Genomic DNA, 21,586 nt, shown 5'->3' on the forward strand with positions numbered 1-21,586 from the left:
CGAAGGCTTGCTAGGCGCAAGCCCTAGTGCTCAGCAAATGGTGTTCCTGTGAGGTGAGCATCCCCAGCCCCGGTGCTGGTGGTGATGTAAAGCTAAGCGGAGGCACGAGGGCAGGGGAAGGGCCTCCGTTCCACTTGGCGAACATCACTGCTGCAAGCCTCTGACAGGGGCCACGTGTTGGCCATGGTCCCCATCCTCCAGGCAGTGGCGCTGGACCATATGGCCCATGACAGCCTAGAGGAGAAATCCAAACTGCACCTCAGTGAAGGCTTAATGGAAAAGGTGACCACGTGTGTCTTGGAGGTTGGGGAGAATACAGAAAGGTGGGGGTGGTGAACTTACTCAAATCCACTTCCTAAATATCTCCCAAAGTACCTTCAAGGCAAAGCCCAGATGCACTTCTAAGGGCTCCATCATTTGGAATTTCTTGGTTATAAGTGAGGAAACCTATTTCAAATTTGCCTACAGCAAAGGGGACTTCATAGGCTTGAGTAATTTTTTTTTTTTCTTTTTTAAAAATATTTATTTTTCTATACAGCAGGTTCTTGTTAGTTATCTATTTTATACACATCAGTGTATACATGTCAATCCCAATCTCCCAATTCATCACACACACCCCCACCCGCCGCTTTCCCCCCTTGGTGTCCATACGTTTTTTTTCTCTACTTCTGTGTCTCAATTTCTGCTCTGCAAACCAGTTCATCTGTACCATTTTCTAAGTTCCACATATATGTGTTAACATATGATATTTGTTTTTCTCTTTCTGACTTACTTCACTCTGTATGACAGTCTCTAGATGCATCCATGTCTCTACAAATGACCCAATTTTGTTCCTTTTTATGGCTGAGTAATATTCCATTGTATATATGTACCACACTTCTTTATGCATTCGTGGCTTGAGTAATTAAGAAGCCCAGAATACAATAGCTTCAGGCACAGCTGGATTCAGCTGCTCAGACAGTATTCTCAGAAATTTCTCTCTCTGTCTCTTGGCTCAGCTCTCTTTGACTTCACCCACAGCAGGCTGCTCCCATCTACACGTCCAGTGGTAGATGTTAGCTGTTGGCTGGGACCTCGGCTGGGGCTGTCAACCAAAACACACAGCCTGATAGCCACCAGCTGGGCCATTCCAGCAAAGAGAGCCCTTTTCTCCCCGAAGTAGTGTCTTAACGTCTGGGAGTGGCTCAAGTTTCTCTGTTTCGCGTCCCCTGTTTACCTGTGAACCAGTCCTTGTGGTTAAGGGACGCTGGTTCCAAGCCTACCTCACAGCCAGGTGGACTCACAGCCAGGTGGACCCACCACCTGGACTCGGGGTGGTTGTGAGGGGGTGGTTCTCAAAAGAAAACTGGAGTCTGTTACCAGGTGAGGGGGATAGAGATGCAGCATTAAGAGAAGCATCCAGGCCCCTGTGGGGACCTTTGTAACCCGGCCCTCCCTTCCCCACCCACCTCCCACCTCCCCGCCCCAGCCTCCCACTTAGACTCTGGGCTGCAGCCACGCTCAGCAGCTTCCAATTCCCTGAAAACCCCATGTTCTCACCTACCCCCTCCAGGTCTTTGCACGGTCTGTTCCCCATTCCTGCTTGGAATGTCCTCCCTCCCCTCTAGGTGTTCCACTGATGAACCCTAATCGTCCTGTAGGCCAAGCTTGGACCTCACCTTCCCAGGACCTTTCCCTGTCTTCCCACAGCCTCTTTGCTCATCAGCACGCCCAGTAATTTCCCAGTTATTTTTCTGTTGACTTCAAGCTCCTTGAGGGGAGGAACTCTGTGTTTCATTCACCAGTGCCTTCCCAGCAGCTGGGCCTTGGTTGATCCTCAGATACCAAGCAAAGGAGGACAGGTCAGGAACAGCACTCCTGGTGGAGGGAACAGCATGAGCCAAACCAAGGTGGTGGGAAAGTTTAGGGATCAGCACGTACGTGGTTCGATTTGACTAGGGAAGAGGATAAGGGCTCAAGGGAATAGGAGGAGATCGCACGGGAATATGAGCTGGGCCTATAGGATGCAACAGAGGACAGTGGTTAAGAGTGTGGCTCTGGAGCCAGGCTGCCTGACGTAACAAACACCCCCACTTATTTAGTGATGTAAAGCCACCTTTTCATGCTCCCGGGCTCTGTGGGTCAGGAGTTTGGATGGGGCCCGCTAGGAACAGCATGTCTCTGGCTGACAATGTCTGAGGCCGCAGCTGGGAAGACTGAGAGGTGGGGCGTGACTCAACAGCTAGGGGCTGGGTCCTCTGCCTGCTCACCGACTCACACGTCCAGTGGTAGACGTTAGCTGTTGGCTGGGACCTCAGCTGGGGCTGTCAAGCAAAACACCTCACACAGCATCTCCATACTGCTCATGGTGGCTGGGCTCCAGAGCGAACACCCCAAGAGAGCCCGGCAGACGCTGTGTCGCCGTTTATGACCTAGCCTCGGCAGTCACATGGCGTCACTTCTGCTGTAGCCACAAGCCTGCCTGCCCCGCTTCAAGAGGAGACGTCCTGATAGGAGAAATCACGTTGGGAGATGGGAGATACTGTGGCCATATTTTTTTTTTTTTAAATATAAGCTAGAAGTATGTTGTATGGATCAGAGACAATAGGCAAAATACAACAGTGTTAATATCCCATTGCGGACTTCCTGGTGGCGCAGTGGTTAAGAATCTGCCTGCCAATGCAGGGGACACAGGTTCGAGCCCTGGTCCGGGAAGATCCCACATGCCACGGAGCAACTAAGCCCGTGCGCCACAGCTACTGAGCCCACGCTCTAGAGCCTGCGAGCCACAGCTACTGAAGCCCGCATGCCTAGAGCCCATGCTTTGCAACAAGAGAAGCCACCGCAATGAGAAGCCCGTGCACTGCAACGAAGGCTCACCACAACTAGAGAAAGCCCACGTGCAGCAACAAAGACCCAACACAGCGAAAAAAATAAAATCCTTTAAAAAAAAAATATCCCAGTGCTTCTGTAACAAATCACCACAAATTTGATGGCATAAAACAACACAAATTTATTCTGTTACAGTTCTGGAGGTCCAAAGTCTAAAAGAAGACTCCAGTTCCTTCTGGAGCCTTCAGGGGAGATCTGTTTCCTTGCCTCTTTCTGCTTCTAGAAGCTGCCTGCGCATTCCTCGGCTTGTGGCCCTTTCCTCAGATCTCTCCCCCTTCTTTCTTCTCTCATCACATCTCCTACCTCCCTTCACCCTCCTGTCTCCTCCTTATAAGGACTCTTGTGATCACATCTAGGGTATGGCTAGCTTTTTTATTTATTTATTTATTTATTTATTTTTGGCTGTGTTGGGTCTTCGTTTCTGTGCGAGGGCTTTCTCTAGTTGCGGTAAGCGGGGGTCACTCTTCATCGCTGTGCGCGGGCCCCTCACTATCGTGGCCTCTCTTGTTGCGGAGCACAGGTTCCAGACGCGCAGGCTCAGTAGTTGTAGCTCACGGGCCTAGTTGCTCCGCGGCATGTGGGATCTTCCCAGACCAGGGCTCGAACCCGTGTCCCCTGCATTAGCAGGCAGATTCTCAACCACTGCGCCACCAGGGAAGCCCTGGCTAGCTTTTTAAATACAATCTGCCACACTGGGTTTGAATCCGACTCTGCTACTTGCTGCTGTGTGACCTTCAAAAACTGACTTAACCTGTCGGTGCCTTAGCTTCCCCATCTGTAGAATAGAGATAATAATTTCCCTCTCCCCACAGAGCTGACGCAAGCCTCAAATGAGTTAACATGTAAATCACTTAGAACATTTCATGTAACATAACATTGGGTTGGCCAAACAGTTCGTTTGGGTTTTTCTGTAAGGTGGTGCAGAAAAAGCCAAACGACCTTTTGGCCAACCCAATGTCTATATTTTTGAAGATGAAAGTTTACACTAATTTCTGTGGGCAGTGGGGAGCCATTGAAGATCTTAGGGTAAAAGAGTGTCACAGCGAGAAGCTTGCTGGGGTGTCTTATATTAGCCTTTTCCCTGAGCCATCCTTTTTCCCTCAGAGCCTATTCTGGACTCCGAAATGAATTCCAAGCTGAAGAGCTATGAATTCCAGGGAAGCAATTTCCGGGTGACCCGGGGAGACTATGCACCCATCCTCCGGAAGGTGGTGGAGCACCTGGAGAAAGCCAAGGTAGGGCTGGCTAGGGGCTGAGGTGCTTCTCCAGGCCCCTCTGGTCAGCAAAGGCGGGTATGGGGATGGGTGGGTGGCCTGAGGCTGACCAACCCTTGCTCACGCCCAGGCCTATGCAGCCACCAGCCACCAGGAGCAGATGCTGACCCAGTACATAGAAAGCTTCACCCACGGCTCTATCGAGGCCCACAAGAAGGGCTCTCGCTTCTGGATCCAGGACAAAGGCCCCATCGTGGAGAGGTGAGGCGCCAGCCTTCACCCCGCCCTGCCCCCTCCCCCCCGCCCCGCCTCCATCTCAGCCCTTCTCTCCCCCAGTTACATCGGGTTCATCGAGAGCTACCGAGACCCCTTTGGCTCCCGCGGAGAGTTTGAAGGTAACTTCTGGGAGGTGGGCGGTCAGATGGAAACCCTTACCCTTGTCCCCTGAGGACTCTCCCCTCCCCCCTCCTCCCTCAGCAGTAATAATAACAATGACAACAGCCATTGATGATTTGCCATGTACTGGGCACCTAGCTCATTTTGACACCATCATCCTATGAGAACGTCTCTCCTCACTTCACAGATGTGGGAACTGAGGCACAGGTGGTGGGTGGCCTAGCCCAGGCACCTTGGCTCTGAGCCACTTTGCTGTGCTGCCTCTCGTGTCTGGTCCAGGCATAGGCTCCAGCTTTGTCACTTAATGGCTGTGTGACCTTGAGCCACTTAACCCCACCTCTGCGCATCCATCACTGCTTTTCGGGTGTCGTGGGAAGTGAGGTATTATATGCAGACGGCTCAGCACAACGCCAGGCACGGAAACGGGGCTGGGTTGACGGGAGCAGAATTAACACTGAGACTGTGAACTTGACTCGGCTGCTGTCATCTCAGGGCAGGTGGCAGGCTGCCTCGGCCCTTGTGCCCAAGCCCCCATGGGACCCACTAGTGCAGGGCAAGGCATCCAGCCTGAGGATTTGGACTTGTTTCTGCCCAGCTTTATCCTCCCCAGCCCCTGGATGTAGAGTCTGGAGCGTCCAGCTGCCCAAAGCCCGCGAGATTAGCCTTGGAGGAGAGAGGAAAGCCCCGGCAGCCCGTGAGGGCTTGGATCTGAGCCCAGAGATCCAGGCCCAGGGACAAGGCGTAAGGGGCAGGCAGTGCAGGGGCCGGAGGGTGAGACAGGTGTGCACACTCACAGCTTTCCTGCCCGGGTCCTGATTTGCCAGGCCTGCTCTGAGGGCCAAGACCCCAGGGCCTCCTCAGCAGCCTCAGTCTCAGAGGTCCCCCCCCTTTTACATAACTCACTGTGATTATTAGAAAAGTAGTCTCTGTTCATGGTCAAAAATTATGAAAATACAGACCAAAATAAATCAACTGTGATTGTACCCACCCCAAGGTTAAAATTTAGAATGTACTTTTTGTCTTCTGTTTTTATATAGTGCTATGCTTAAAAACGTGTGTGTGTGATTTAAAATCTGCGTTTGTTGCAAGTAATTGGAACAGTACAGACGTATGTAGGATAAAATGTGAAATCCCTCCTTTACTACCCTCTCCTATGTCACACCCCTCCTGAGATCACCACAGTTCGCAGTCGAGTACAGGTCCTTCCAGGCCTTTGTCGAAGCATTCACACACACACACACACACACACACACACACACACATTCCTTTTTTTTTTTTTTTTTTATAAATTTATTTATTTTTGGCTGCGTTGGGTCTTCGTTGTGGCACGCAGGCTTTTCATTGCGGTGGCTTCTCTTGTTGCGGAGCACGGGCTCTAGGCACGCGGGCTTCTGTAATTGTGGCATGTGGGCTCAGTAGTTGCAGCTTGCGGGCTCTAGAGCGTAGGCTCAGTAGTTGTGGTGCACGGGCTTAGTTGCTCTGTGGCATGTGGGATCTTCCTGGACCAGGGCTCGAACCCATGTCCCCTGCATTGGCAGGCAGATTCTTAACCACTGCGCCACCAGGGAAGTCCCCATGCATTCCTTTTAACTCATCCAGGTAAATGAGATTGTATTCTGTGTATTGTTCTGTCACTTGCTTTTTTCACTTAATCATGTATCGTGGATATTTTTCCTATCGGTACATATAGACCCACCACATTCTTTTTAATAGGTGTATAGTATTCACAATATATCATAAATAATTTCCCACAACATTTGATATTGTACTACATATCTAACAGCTGCATGGCATGCCATCACATAGCTGCCCCCTGATTTATTTAATAATCCCCAATCATTGGACATTTATTTAGGTCGCTTTTCCTTCTTTGCTATTTTAATCATCCTCTCTTCCTGCCCTGGTGTGATGATTTCATCAGACAGAAAGAATCCAGATGGGGAGGCATTGCCAAGCCCATCCCTTGGCCAGGTTAAGGTTGACCCCTTCCTCAGTCTAGGTCAGGCCTTCCCAGGGCGTAGTCCCTGCAGGGTTAGCAGGAATTACATCAAGAAGGATTTGTTGCTGAGCAGCAGGGAGTCTCTGCTTGCAGGACTCTTCAGTACCTTTAACGTGCAGATGTGCATTGGGAACCTTTAAGAAGATGGAGGTAGAGTGTATAGTGTTGCCCAAACTTATCTGACCAGGGAGCTCTTTCTTTATGAAGGCTCTCATAGAAAATGTGTTCTATGGAGTACAATTTTGGAAACACTGCTTTGAGCCAGGAACTCTACCGCACCGAATCTGAACGGATCAGCCCCAGCCGCCTGTGCAGCAGCCTCACTCACCACCGCATAAGCCAGGTGCGCTAGCCATTCAGGACAGCTCACAGTTCCCCCAAAAAACGAGAGCATCTTTTTTTGTTCACGCCGTCCCTTCCACTGGGCATCTGATCCTTTGCCCATCATCCCCTGTGTACTCCCCACGATCTCCTTTAAGATCCACCTCAGGCGTTACTCAGCAAAGCCTTCTCTCTGTACCCCACCCATCCCAAAACAGTGACCTCGTGGAGGCAGGGCCCGGGCCTGGGTCACTGTTCTCCCGAGTGGCCAGCACAGGGTCACTGTGCGCAGCAGGCGTTCAATACCTGCGTGACGGCTGGAGGGTTAGAGGGGTTGAGGAGGGTGTGGGATCCCTTCCAAACCCTGCCAACCCACAGCCCAGTCTCTCCCCCCATAGGCTTCGTGGCCATGGTGAACAAGGCCATGAGTGCCAAGTTTGAGTGGCTGGTGGCAAGTGCGGAGCAGCTGTTGAAGGAGCTTCCCTGGCCCCCAGCCTTCGAGAAGGACAAGTTCCTCACCCCCGACTTCACCTCCCTGGATGTTCTTACCTTCGCCGGCTCCGGCATCCCTGCTGGCATCAACATCCCCAACTGTGAGCTTCCGCGGGCCCTGCCCCTCGAACACCACAGGATGGCCCAAACCCCCAGGAGACCCCACTGAGAGTCGCACCCTCCGCCTCCACACACTCACCCTGGCCACAAATCACCCTGCTCTGCTCACCATCCCGGCCTGCCCCTCTTGTCCAGACTCCTCGTCTGTGACCCTTGACCTTTGCCCCTTCTCCCTGGTCCCCGCCCCCGCCTTCTCCAGATGACGACCTAAGGCAGACGGAAGGCTTTAAGAACGTGTCACTGGGGAACGTGCTGGCCGTGGCCTACGCCACGCAGCGGGAGAAGCTCACCTTCCTGGAGGAGGAGGACAAGGTGGGCACCGGCAGCCCGAGGGCCGGCGCTGGGCCTGGCCTGACCTCGGCTGATGCAGGAAGGCAGACAGGCCAGTGCAGAGGAGAGGAAAGAACACGGCTTCGGGCCTGGCTCTGCTGCTTCCCCGCTTGTGACCTTTGGCCTTGTGTCTTTGGAGTCTGTTTCCCCAGCTGGCAAACAGTGGAGGCAGCCCCTTCTTCGCGGGTTGCTGCAAGGATGGGATGGGCTTTGCGGTGCCCAGCGTAGTAGGCCTTTAGCAAATGTGTGCATCACAATGGGCCCTCGGCCTGGCATGGGGGGTGTGGGCAGGCCGTGTGGCCGTGGTGGGACAGTGGGCAGCGTGGGTCTCCGCTTGTCTCGGCAGGACCTGTACATCCGCTGGAAGGGACCCTCCTTTGACGTGCAGGTGGGGCTGCATGAGCTGCTGGGCCACGGCAGCGGCAAGCTCTTCGTGCAGGTAAGAACACGGGGCTGGCCCTGGTGCCCGCAGAGCCTCCGCAGAGCCAGGCCTACAGCTCCCCTCCTCCACAGTCAGCCCCTCAGGGGCTCCAGTCTTGGCCCTCAGTGTCTCAGCCTCCCCCAAGATGTCCCAGGATTGAGTGGGACCTGCAGGACTGTCCAGCTAAGGTCCCCCCACAGGAAGAATTGTTTGGCTCAGGCCAGGGAAGCCTGCCCTGAGGGTGTGACCCAGGCAGCCCCAGGGCTAGAGAGCCGGGAGGGGGCAGTGTCTGGAGCCCCTAGTCCTGAGGCTGCAGCACTGTCTGTCTTTGCACCGCTGTTCCCTGGAGCCTGTACCTTTCCAGGTATTGTAGGGGGCCCCTTCTCCTCGGAGCTGCCCCTTCCTCCTGGCCAGCCAGAGTGGCTGGAGCCCCCTCCACACCCACTCTGGGAATATGAGAAGACAGACAGCCTTTCTGGCAGGCCGGGAAGAGCCCATTGTGGACCCCCAGCCTGGAGCTGCATGGATGACATGACCGGGGGTGGGTGGGGCAGGGCTGTCAGAGAGTGCAGGGTTGGGCCTGCTCCTTGTGGGGTGGGGCTGCCTCCCCGAATGGGGATGGGCTGGGCCTGCAAGTCAGGAGGATCCAGAGAGCAGCTGATGGGGGAGCAGCTTGGCATTAGGCTTTGTCCAGGCTTTGAAGTCCCAGAGAAGCGGGGACACATGCGGCCCCTCGGTGGCCTTGCACAAGACAGTTCCCATCCCTGAGCCTCAGTTGGCCCATCTGTAAAATGGGGTTCCTGACTCCTACTGTATGGCTTTTGTGAGGCATAAAGGCAAAGCCCTGGGATTTGCTTGGCACTCGATAGGCCCTCTGAAAATGGGTGTTATTGTTAAGAGACAGTGTGCACAGACATTATGTGCTCTGATTCCGCTTTGGGGTTCTTAGTCTCTGAGCCTTAGTTTCCTCCTCTGTGAAGTAGGGTAGTAATAGAATGTTCCTTGGAGGGTGGTTGCAAGGGTGAAATGGGTGGTGCACGAAAGACACTTGGCACATGGAGAGGCCGGTGAGGGTGATGCTTCTGAGGCAGAGTCACATGCTGTGACCTCCTCTGCCAGCAGAGGGGCCAGGAAGGTGAGGAGCGGCCAGGCCTTCTGGTCCACCCACTGGGACATCTCCAGCTGGGCTCTGGAGATACTGAGTCCAAGTCTTCATGTGACTTTGGGCATGTCCCTCCCCATCTGGCCTGCAGTGTCACTCTCCGTGCAGGGGTAGGTGCCTCATGTTCTTCTACCTCCGGGGCCTCCGAGATGTGTCCCAGGACAGGTTTGGAGGCAGCAGTGTGACGGTGGACCTGCTGCTCCTGCCATCCACTCACTGCTCCCGGTCACCTTTCTGAGCCACTTGGATCCAGGGCTGAAGGCCTGGCCCGGGGCAGGGGCACCTTGCCCTCACCTGCCCCATGTTCATGACCCTTCTCCTGCAGGATGAGAAAGGAGCATTCAACTTTGACCAGGAGACAGTGATCAACCCAGAGACAGGGGAGCAGGTGAGGGTGGCCTCGGCGGAGCCTTGGGGTGCTGGGAGTGGGGCGGCCCAGGGGAGTGGCAGGCACCCCTAAGCTTGCTTCCTGGGCCTCCCCTCCCAGATTCAGAGCTGGTACCGGAGCGGGGAGACCTGGGACAGCAAGTTCAGCACTATCGCCTCCAGCTATGAAGAGTGCCGGGCAGAGAGCGTGGGCCTCTACCTCTGCCTCAACCCCCAAGTGCTGGAGTACGAGCATCAGGCCTGGGCGGTGGGCCTCCTCTGTGGATGGAGGGGGTGCTGGCGGGGAGGGCAGGGCCCGGGTAGCCTCTGACCCCCCTCCCCCCTGCCACTTCCCCTCCCGCCCCCAGGATCTTTGGCTTTGAGGGGGCTGATGCAGAAGATGTGGTCTACGTGAACTGGCTCAACATGGTTCGGGCCGGGCTGCTTGCTCTGGAGTTCTACACCCCCGAGGCCTCCAGCTGGAGACAGGTGGGGGCCAGGGGACCCCTCAGGAGGGAGGAGCCTGAGGTGGCCACCAAGATCAGGATTCTGGGTGTAGGGAAGGGACAACCGTACCTACGAGGTGCATAAACTAGGTTGATCCCAGAGTCCACTGCATATGAGGGCAAGTCACGTCACTGTTGTGAGTCTCGGTGTCCCTGTCTGTGAAATGGGATTAATAATCTCCTTGCCCACCTTAGAGGGTGAATCAGATGAGATGATTTTACTGTGACCACTAACAGATGACTTGCATAGGACTTACTCTGTGCCACTTAGTTCTAAGCGCTTTATGTGAATTAACCCATTTGTCCCCACTGTCAACCCAGGAGGTAGGTACTGTTATTACCCTCATTTTAGAGATGAGGAAATTGAAGCACAAAGCGATTAAGTAACTTGCTGATAAGTAACAGAACCAGAATTCAAATCCAAGCAGCCTGCCTCCAGAGCCATTAGGCTACACTGTTCGGTGATGAGATGTACTTTAGAGACAGGGTAAGCAATTGAAATCTTCTAAGAAGTCAAGTAAGTCTGTTTTGAGGAGGCAATATTGTGTCATCAAAAGAACACACGGGGACTTCCCTGGTGGCGCAGTGGTTAAGAATCCGCCTGCCAATGCAGGAGACACAGGTTTGAGCCCTGGTCCAGAAAGATCCCACATGCCGTGGAGCAACTAAGCCCGTGTGCCACAACTACCAAGCCTGCGCTCTGGAGCCCGCGAGCCACAACTACTGAGCCCACGTGCCACAACTCCTGAAGCCCACACGCCTAGAGCCCATGCTCCGCAACAAGAGAAGCCACCGCAATGAGAAGCCTGCGCACCGCAACGAAGCGTAGCCCCCACTCACTGCAACTAAAGAAAGCCTGTGCGCAGCAACGAAGACCCAACACAGCCAAAAATAAATTTAAAATAAATTAATTTATTTAAAAAAAAAAAAAGAATACACGTTTTAGAGTCAGGAAACTTGGGTTAGTCCTTGCTCTCTCCTACGAGCTGTGTGACCCTGAGCAAGTCACATCACCTCTCTGGGCCTCTGTTTTGTCATCTGAAAACTGGGGATAACGGTGCCCTCTTGATCCCACTGTTGAATGCAAACGGGATTGTGGAGAAGAAAGTGCTCGGGGTCCTGGTGGCGAGGGGCCCTCTGGGGGTAACTGTTTTCATGAGGGTGGGCTGTGGAGCAGCAGAGGGGATGGTGGGTGACAAGGGGGAACATGGGGCTCTGGGTCCTGCCTGGAAATGGCCTTCCTGTCTACCAGGGCAGCCTGCCCTCCCTTGTGAGAGGAGAAGGGAAGCATTTGAGGGGAGAGGAATAGGCACAAAAGGACCCACAGGCTGGGGAAGAATAAAACGACAATAATAATTGACAGTTAGTGCGCACATGTGATATATCAGGCCTTGGAATGAGCTCTTGATACTTCTTGCCTCGGGGTTGCAAATGATTCCTTTCTCTGGCCCCGGCAGGCCCACATGCAGGCCCGGTTTGTGATCCTGAGGGTCTTGCTGGAGGCTGGCGAGGGACTTGTTACCGTCACTCCCACCACAGGCTCCGATGGGCGCCCAGATGCCCAGGTCCACCTTGACCGCAACAAGATCCGGACCGTGGGCAAGCCCGCCCTGGAGAGGTTCCTGCGGAGACTCCAGGTAAACAGGGGCCTCTCACCTTGGAGGCCCCCTCCAGCCTCACCCTGTCTCCCCACCCTGTAACAAGGAAGGCTTCTTGGAGGAGGTGGTATTTAAGCTGGAATTTGAGTGCCAAGGAGGAACCAGCTATTAGAAGATCTGATAGCAGAAGAAACAAAGCGTAAAGCCTGGTCTTGGGACTGGAAGGAGCTTGGTGGGTTGAGAGACAGAAGGAGGAAGCCTGGAGCTTGGTGAGTGAAGGAGGGAGGGACAGTGGTCACTGCAGCCCTGACATCCCTCCCATGTAGGGATGTTTAGAGTCAGGAGACCTTTTGGGGTTCTGGTGCCAGTACTAACCAGCTGTGTAATTGGGGTAACATACTTTGCCTTGCTGGCCTCCACTTTTCTCATCTGTTAAATGAGGTACATCACCTGCCTCACCTGATAGGAATTAAATGAAACAACGTATATGTGGAACTGAGCAATAGAATGTCGTGTTATCCAAGCCAGTGTGACACAAAGTGTGGTCCAGGGACCAGCAGCAGCGTCGCCCAGGACATACAGACTGAAAGGCCCCACCCCAGACCTCCTGATTCAGAAATTCTGAGTGCGGGGCCCTGGAACCTGCATGTTTACTAGCCTACCAGGTGATTTTGACACTCAACAAAGCTGGAGGACCACTGATGGTGACCCACTCCTTACCGGGCAGTGCCTTCCATCACAACAGGGTCCTGCTGGCTTTTTCAACCTGAAGAAGGCCCAGCCTTCAATTCAGCAAATACCTCTTTATGATTGTACTCCCACCTATTTCCAGAAGGGATGTAAGGCATTTTTCCTAAAAAGATACGTGTTTGGCCATTAAAGTAGAATAAAATTAGAAATTAAAAATCATTAGATGCAAAACGCAGTGCAGTGTCTTGGGTTAGATTCCGGAATAGAAAAAGGACATTAGTGGGAAAACTAGTGAAATCTAAATAACGTCTAGAGTTTAGTTAATACAAATGTACCAATTTTGTAAGATGTTGACAACAGGCAAAACTGGGCCGGGGCACACGGGAACTCTCTGTACTATCTTTGCAACTTTTCTGTAAATCTAAAATTATTGCAAAACAGTCTATTAATAATAATAATAAGTCACTAGATAAAGGAGTCAAATCTGCCAAATCTTCAGCCAGTACTGAATTGTGACTTAGTAGTGAGTGAACACAGAGCATTCCGTTCTAGAGATTGAAGCAGGTGGGTCTCTGTATGAGAGGAGTCATTCAGCAGAATGGACAGTGTCTGCAGCAGTAGTTTTACAGAAGATATGGAATATGGAAGCATTTTTGGTGTTGCTGTTTCTTTTATTAGCCCCCCAGGAAAAGCCAAGAGCACAGCAAGGAGCCAGCCCCAGGGAAGATGAAGGCTTTTCCATAGGGAAAGGCTTCAGCCATGGGTCACAAACACAGTCATAGCTTTGGCCCACCCGTATGGTAAAAGTTGGTGAGGTGAGATACAAATGTGTATTTCTGACTTCTTGGAAGGTCTGACATCAATAGACGTAATTCCCACGTGAATGATGGGCTGGAACTGAGCAGCAGCCACTGCATTTGCACACTTGGACATTTGGACATGGCATTACTCTCCAGTTTGCTGGGTTCACTGCCTGCCTGCCTTACTCACTTGTTCATGATGTGAACACCTGGGTCCCGTCAGCACCCCTGTTGCCAACTCTTTGGTTTAAGCTCCTGGGGTCTAACCTGTCGACCTGATGAATGTGTGTTCACATTCTGGGTGTTAAGTATCATGCAGAAGAGAGAAAGGTGAGGTATTCTCTCTAACCTTCCCCCAGGAGTTCCCAGTCGGTTTTAATTACTCCAAAGCTAGGGAAAATCATTCTAACCCTGGGTCTAAGAGGGGGAGGCTTACCTGGAGGGTGCCCTAGTAGGAATCCTACTTTGCCACCTGCAAATTGGCAAAATAAGTAAGGATCAGAGCCACAAAATGTCAGATATTTGGAAGAGAGCCACATAGACCTCCTAGCAATAATCATTATAATCACTGAAACTAAAAATAGGCAGCTGAAACAGGTTTTAAATCCAGCTGAAAATAAGGGAAGTTATACAGCATGTAGCACAGAGACACAAAGCTAGGAAATTTAAAAGAGATTAAGAGACATGGAGGATAGTGTGAAAAGGTCTAATGTACATAAACTGAAGTTCTAAGAGGAAAGGAGAGAGAAAAGGTAAGAGAGGGAATATTAGAAGAGATAATGGCTGAGAATTTTATAGAACTGATTAAAGACCCAGTTCATAAATCCAGGAAGCTCTAAAAATACCAAGAATGACAAGTGGAACCCCTGTCTAGAAACATCATAGAATGGGAATTCCCTGGTGGTCCAGTGGTTAGGACTCTGTGCTTCTATCTCAGGGGGCCCAGCTGGGTTCAGTCCCTGGTCGGGGAACTAAGATCCCGCATGCTGCATGGCCAAAAAAAAAAGTGAAGGCAAAATAAGAGTAGAAATTTAAAGGGGGACATAACTGTAAATATAGCAGGAATTTATGGTAATAAATTTTTAACTTGGATGAATGGACAAATTCCTCGAAAAATAATAACATTAAAATTGACTCATGAATAGAAAACTTGAATAATCCTATAGCCATTACAGAAATTAAATCGGTGGTCTAAAATCTTCATACAAAAAATGCTAAGCTGGGACTTCCCTGGTGGCGCAGTGGTTAAGTATCCACCTGCCAATGCAGGGGACACAGGTTCGAGCCCTGGTCCGGGAAGATCCCACATGCTGCGGAGCAACTAAGCCCGTGGGCCACAACTACTGAGCCTGTGCTCTAGAGCCCGCGAGCCACAACTACTGAACCCCGTGCGCCTAGAGCCCATGCTCTGCAACAGGAGAAGCCACCGCAATGAGAAGCCTGCAGCACCACAACAAAGAGTAGCCCCCGCTCGCCGCAACTAGAGAAAGCCCATGCACAGCAACAAAGACCCAACGCCACCAAAAATAATTAATTAATTAATTAATTTTTTTAAAAAAGCTAAGCCCACAGTTTTACAGATGAATCCTACGACATATTCAAGTAACAGATGGTATCAATTTTACATAAACTCTTCCATACAATAGAAAAAGAGAGAATGTTCTCTACCTCATTGTAAGATGCCAGTTTAATCTTTTTTTTTAAATTTATTTATTTTTATTTATTTATGGCTGTGTTGGGTCTTCGTTTCTGTATGAGGGCTTTCTCTAGTTGTGGCAAGCGGGGGCCACTCTTCATCGCGGTGCGCGGGCCTCTCACTATCGCGGCCTCTCTTGTTGCGGAGCACAGACTCCAGACGCGCAGGCTCAGTAATTGTGGCTCACAGGCCCAGTTGCTCCGCGGCATGTGGGATCTTCCCAGACCAGGGCTCGAACCCGTGTCCCCTGCATTGGCAGGCAGACTCTCAACCACTGCGCCACCAGGGAAGCCCTGCCAGTTTAATCTTGATACCAAAATCTAAGATAGTTCAGGAAAGGAAAATGTAAATGCCAAAATTCTAAAACAAAATCTTAGTAGATCAAATCCAGAAAATATCAGTTTGGGTTTAATCCCAGAAATGAAAGAAATCCCAGAAATGTTTATTTAACATTATAAAATATATTTATGAAAATCACCATATTAAAGGAGAAAAACCATGATCATCTCAATAGATTTAGAAAAAGCTCTTGAAAGTCAATATGTATTTATGATAAAAAAACGCTTAAGAAACTCAGAGTCAAAAAGAATTTCTTTAACCGATAAGAGTGTCTCAAAAAAAGAAAGTACAGTAAATGTCATTTGTTGAAACACTAGAACATTCCTTTTAATCAGGAAGAAGACAAATATACTTTCTATTTCCACTTCTGATCAACAGTGTACTGAAGGTCCTAGCTTTTAGAAGGAAACAAGAAAAACAAGTAAAATGTTTAGGCATTAGAAAGGAAGAAACAAAACTCATCGTTTTGGGAATTCCCTGGCGTTCCAGTGGTTAGGACTCTGTGCTTCCACTGCAGGGGACACGGGTTCTATCCCTGGTCGGGGAACTAAGATCCCGTATGCCATGTGGGCTGCCAAAAAATTTAAAAAACAAAAACAAAAACAAAAACATCGTTTTGCAGATGATATGACTGTCTACATAGGCAAGCCAAAAGAATCTATAAATTATTGAAAGTAAGAAAAGAGTTCAGCAAGGTTGAATAAAGGCCCACGAGGGTTTTTCATGGAACTCTACAAGCTGATGGTAAAATTTAGATGGAAGCATAAAGGACCATGAATCAGAGCCAAAACACTCTAGAAGCAAAACAGGTTGGGGACTTGTTCCACCAGATATCAAATTTCATTCTGAGACTTCTAAATTCAGTGTGGCACTGGGGCAGGAATAAACAAATTGACCAGTGGAACAGAACCAAGAGCTTGATTGTTTGGTATATGACAGAAGTGGCGTTGCAGACCACTGGGGAAGGAGGGACCATTTAATAGCGGCCCTGGGACAATAGATTATCCTTATGGAGAGACACTTTGGATTTCTACGTTATACCACACACAGAATTCAATCCCAGAGAGGTTAAAGGCTTACACGTGAATGGCAAAGTTTTAAACTGAGAAAAGAATATCTTTATGACCTCAGGGTGGAGGAGAATTTCTCCTCATACAAGAAGCACGAGCCATCAAGGAAGAGATCGATCCCTTTAACTACATTAAAAATGACTTTTAGGGACTTCTCTGGTGGTCCAGTGGTTACGACTTTGCGCTTCCACTGCTGTGGGCCTGGGTTTGATCCCTGGTCGGAGAACTAAGATCCCGCAAGCCATGCGGCGCAGCCAAAATAATAACAATAATAATAACTTTTATTCATCAAAACTTACCATAAAGAAGGTGAGAAGATGAGTCTTAAACTAGGATAGGGTATTTACCACATATGTGTTAACAAAAGGTTAGCATCTAAACATATAAAGAACTTTAAAAAAAAAAAAAAAAAGGGAGGAAAATACAACCTAACAGAAAAATAGGCAAAACTCATGAACAGAAGAGGAAAATAAGTAGCCCACAAACTTGTGGGATGTTATTCCATCTCATTAGTCATCAGGAAAGCGCAACTTAAACAACATGAGATTTCCACCCACCAGCTTGGCAAAATGAAAAACTGTCAACGCCACCCTGGTGTGCCGAGCAGGACGGACTGCCAGCCCCTGCTTCTGGGAATGTAAACAGGTGCAACAACTCTGGAAAACAATGTGGGCATCGTCCTTTAAGGATGAGCATTCACTTGACCTCCAGACCTTGATTCTCTGGGGAAGCCTGCCTCTGAGCATCAGGAGATGTACAGGATGTCCACAGCAGCCTCAAAGGGCAAAAAGCACAGGTTACACAGCAACAGTGGAAGAGATGAAACTGTGGCGTGTTTGTAAGTGGAATATGTACAGCCGTGAGAAGGGTGAACTAAACTACACACACAAACACAGATGAATCTCAGATGTAACTCGAGCAGAAAAAACAAATCACAGGATGAGGGCAAAAATTTATGGTTGAGAGTAAAACTCAGGGAAAACAAGGGACTAATGAGCACCAAGTCGAGTGCTGATTCCTCAGATGGGGGAGGCCACAGGGTGCAGTCAAGGAGGGGGCGATTGGACTGACTCTTAAGCTGGGTGGTGGTTGTACAGGTGTCTTATTCTTTATAACATACATACTATATATTTTGGGTGTGTGAAATGTTTTACTAAAAAAAGAGGGTGGGGACTTCCTTGGCAGTCCAGTGGTTAAGCCTCTGAGCTCCCACTGCAGGGTCAGTACCTGGTTGGGGAACTGAGATCCCGCATGCCATGCAGCCGAGGAAAAGTATTTGTTGAACACTAAGAACAACTGCTTGAACGTTTGTCATGGTGAAAATAAAAATGTTTTTATTTTTTAATTTCATTATTATTTTTTAATATTTATTTATTTATATTTTTAATAAATTTATTTATTTATTTTTTGGCTGCGTTGGGTCTTCGTTGCTGTGCACGGGCTTTCTCTAGTTGCGGTGAGCGGGCTTCTCATTGTCGTGGTTTCTCTTGTTGCGGAGCATGGGCTCTAGGCGCGCAGGCTTCAGTAGTTGTGGCACGTGGGCTCAGTAGTTGTGGCTCGCGGGCTCTAGAGCACAGGCTCAGTAGTTGTGGCACACGGGATTAGTTGCTCCGCGGCATGTGGGATCTTCCCAGGCCATGGCTCAAACCTGTGTCCCTTGCATTGGCAGGCAGATTCTTAACCACTGCGCCACCAGGGAAGCCCAATATTTATTTATTTATTTGGCTGCACCGGGTCTTAGTTGCGGCACGTGGGACCTTTAGTTGCAGCATGCGAACTCTTAGTTGCAGCATGTGGGATCTAGTTCCCTGACCAGGGATCAAACCTGGGCCCCCTGCATTGGGAACACAGAGTCTTAGCCACTCGACCACCAGGGAAGTCCCTAAAAACGTTCAAAAAAAAAAAGAGGGTGATGATAATACCTTCCTCGTCTACAGCTCAAGTGAGACAAGCAGAGGAGAACCATTAGCTTCACTTTAGTACGGGCACTTACTCTGTGCTAACATGTGATCTGCATTCCTCACGTATTCAGCACAGGAAAGCTGCGAGAGAGCAGATGTAGTCCAGGGCTGGGCACCGCTGGCTGTAGCCCCTGGCAAAGCCCCGTGGATGCCGGGAGGGCGCCCATGATAGGCACTAACTCCTGTCTTCCCACAGGTGCTGAAGTCCACGGGGGATGTGGCCGGAGGCCGGGCCCTGTATGAGGGGTATGCGGCGGTCACCGATGCGCCCCCCGAGTGCTTCCTGTCCCTCAGGGACACAGTGCTGCTCCGCAAGGAAGCCCGGAAGCTCATCGTTCAGCCCAACACTCGCCTCAAAGGTAATGGGCTCCTGAGCCCCCACTGATGGGGGCTGTGCGGGGCCCTCTGGGAGCACAGAGAAGGCCTGGAACCAACCCGGGGCTCAGGAAAGGCTACCTGGGGTGGCCCTCCTCCCCATGCCAAACCTCAGGCCCACACCTTGGCATCTACCGCCACCCCCACACACACACGGGGTCATGCTGCTTCTCAGACGGCAACAGAAGGTTTGAGGCAGGCCAGCAGAGCAGGGGCTAGTAGAACAGGCAGACCCCGGGCCTGTGAGGAGGCCAGGCATCATACCAGAGAATCAGGCCTGGCGGGGGCCCAGGAATGAGGTCAGCTCAGGCAGAGAGGTGGCACCCCGCAGGCTGAGTTAAGCCCAGGGGAAAACAGGACTCGGCAGAGCCCGGGGGGAGATCAGCATCCCCGTGGTCCTTCTCCCTCCTCAAGCAATGATGCCGTTTCCAGAATCCCTGGCCCTGTCTGCCTTGCGCTTGTACCTCTTGTATTAAAGGCCCTTTTGTATTAAGAGCGTTTGCTCCTCACTACCATAGTCATGGGCAGTTGTGAGGGTTAAATGAAATAATTACCTCCTCCTGGTGAGGAAAAAGCATTTGAAAGGTTTATTCTAAACTCTATTCCGGGGAATTCCCTGGTGGCCCAGTGGTTAAGACCCGGCGCTTTCACTGCCAGGGCACGGGTTCAGTCCCTGGTCGGGGAACTAAGATCCCCGCAAGACACGTGGTGCGGCCAAAAGAAAAAATTAATAACAATGAAAATACACCTCATTTAAAAAATAAAATAGAGGAGTTGGGCCCCCACTCCTTGGCAACCCTCTCCCCAGCTCCCCGCCCTCCGGGCACACCCCCTGAGCTATCACCCAGCTTCCTCTTCCTCATACGGCTGTCACTCTGCCATTTTCCTGTCTGCTCGTCTGCTCATCTCCGTGGCAGCAGCAGCAGCACATCCCTGACACCTGGCACAGGGCCTGGCCCACAGGAGCCTCTCAGTGCCTGTCACGCGAGTGAGGGAACGGATCATGCCGGGCACATAGTCAGTGCTCATTACATGGACAATGTCGTCATTGCTCTGACTGTCCAGCCCTGGGCAGGCATTGGGGTCGGACTACTCACCTCAAGTAGTTCACAGCCCATTAGGAATAAGCCAGAGGGAGAAATGATCTTATAAGGGAAGTGTTCATGGGAGCCCAAGAGACACAAACAGTGGTCTGAACACTTAGAGAAGGGAAAAGAAGACCTCTACTTTTGAGGGACTCAGGGAAGGGTCTGGGGAGGAAGTGGGGGGTAAAACTTGAAGGCCTGAAGAACAGGTTAGATTTTCCAAGGTGGTGGTGGTGACGAGGATGAGGATGCTGATGATGATGGTAGCTAACTTTTGAGGACGTCCATGTGCCAGAGTCTGGGTGAAAACTTTCCGTGGATCAACTCCCAACAACTCAATGAGGAAGTTATTATCCCCATTTTTCAGCTGGAAACTAAGACACAGAAGGGAATGTATTTTCTTGAGGTCACACAGTTAGTGGGTGGCAGGACCAGGATTTGAACTTGGGCCATCTGAACTCAGAGCCTGTGCTCTTAGCTGCGTCCATCCCATGATGCCACAGAGCACAACAAGGTGCTGTGAGCGGGTAGAGCAGTGGAAGGATGTTAGAGGGAAGTGCTTCCCACGAGTATTCAGGAACACCCCATAAGTTAGATGGGTACCCTGGGAACAGCCCCATTTAAGAGATGAGTAATAGGTTCAGAGGTCGTGGTGCTCGTGGTAGCTAGCGCTTGGTGAGCATTCCCTCAATGCATTATTGTATTTAATCACCACAGCTTCTTGAGAGAACAAGTACTGTGCTTGCCCACACTTTACAGATGAGGAAACTGAGGCTTAGAGAGGTTGAGAAACTTGCCCAGCGTCCAACAGTAGACAGAGATAAGGCAATTCCTGGAGGCCAAGGACTGTGTCTGTTTTACCTAACATGGCACTGGTGTAAATCTTTATTAAGTGAATGAATGAATGAATGAATGAATGCAGCAATTCACTGAATACTCCCCCTTTAATATTTCCTATCTCATAGGATTATTTTAAGGATTCAGTTAGATAAAGAAATATTGAGCACAGTTTTTGGCACATGGTAAGAGCTCAGGAAGAACTAGCTGCTCCTATGATTATGATTATGATTCTGTTTCCCTATTAAGACCTTTTCCTGCTGCTGTTTTTTTCTCCATCTCCTCCCCAGGCTCAGAAGTACAGCTTCTTGAGTATGAGGCCTCAGCTGCTGGCCTCATCCGATCCTTTTCTGAGCGCTTCCCAGAGGATGGGCCCGAGTTGGAGGAGATCCTCACCCAGCTGGCCACAGCTGATGCCCGGTTCTGGAAGTGCCCCAGTGAAACCCCATCTGGCCAGGCTTGAGGCAGATTTGTGCGGCCTTTCCCCCACTCCATTAAACCAAGGCTGCAAGTGGCCCCCTTTTTGTGTGTGTCTTAAGGGCCAGGGGAGGGGCAGGAGCTCGGACCTTGGTACTACCTCAGCCGAGGGTGGTGACACTAAGCCCTTCCATTTGACAGCACTTTCCAGCTTACCAAGTGCTTCCCCTGTGTTATCTCATTTGATCTGCACTGCCCTCTGTGGGGTGGGCAAGGCAGGGCTCCGTATCCGGCTTCCCAGATGAGGCAATGCAGGTTCTGAGAAAGTGACCTGTCACCCTGCAGGACTCAAAACCTCTCCCAATCCAGTGCTCTTCATGTATTACTTTTATAACCAGAAAAATAAATATTAGAAACCACCACCATCTTTGCAATTTGTGTGGTTCTTCCTTGCCTTTGCCTCACTTCTCATTTGCTCCCAGCAGGGTGCTGGGATCAAGGCCTGCGGAGGGAGAAGGAG

General features: G+C 50.7%; 1 protein-coding gene across 9 annotated transcripts in view; it reads left to right on the plus strand.

Annotated features, from left to right (window-relative positions):
* Positions 1-21,488, plus strand: part of DPP3 (dipeptidyl peptidase 3) — a 33,623-nt gene extending 12,135 nt beyond the window's left edge. For 5 of the 9 annotated variants that reach the window (XM_082477610.1, XM_082477612.1, XM_082477613.1 and 2 more), the window contains exons 7-18: positions 3,976-4,106; positions 4,216-4,346; positions 4,422-4,480; positions 7,200-7,394; positions 7,613-7,725; positions 8,090-8,182; positions 9,652-9,714; positions 9,814-9,938; positions 10,061-10,220; positions 11,656-11,835; positions 18,549-18,711; positions 20,940-21,488. In XM_082477610.1, the coding sequence (XP_082333736.1) occupies positions 3,976-4,106; positions 4,216-4,346; positions 4,422-4,480; positions 7,200-7,394; positions 7,613-7,725; positions 8,090-8,182; positions 9,652-9,714; positions 9,814-9,938; positions 10,061-10,220; positions 11,656-11,835; positions 18,549-18,711; positions 20,940-21,112 (1,586 nt within the window). In that variant the 3' untranslated portion in view covers positions 21,113-21,488. The remainder of the gene's footprint in view (positions 1-3,975; positions 4,107-4,215; positions 4,347-4,421; positions 4,481-7,199; positions 7,395-7,612; positions 7,726-8,089; positions 8,183-9,651; positions 9,715-9,813; positions 9,939-10,060; positions 10,221-11,655; positions 11,836-18,548; positions 18,712-20,939) is intronic. The other 4 variants (XM_082477618.1, XM_082477611.1, XM_082477617.1 and 1 more) reach the window with 2 other exon arrangements.
* The last annotated feature ends 98 nt before the right edge of the window (positions 21,489-21,586 follow it).

Source organism: Balaenoptera physalus (assembly GCF_965194825.1).
Source record: "Balaenoptera physalus genome assembly, chromosome: 10".
NCBI classification, from domain to species: domain Eukaryota; kingdom Metazoa; phylum Chordata; class Mammalia; order Artiodactyla; family Balaenopteridae; genus Balaenoptera; species Balaenoptera physalus.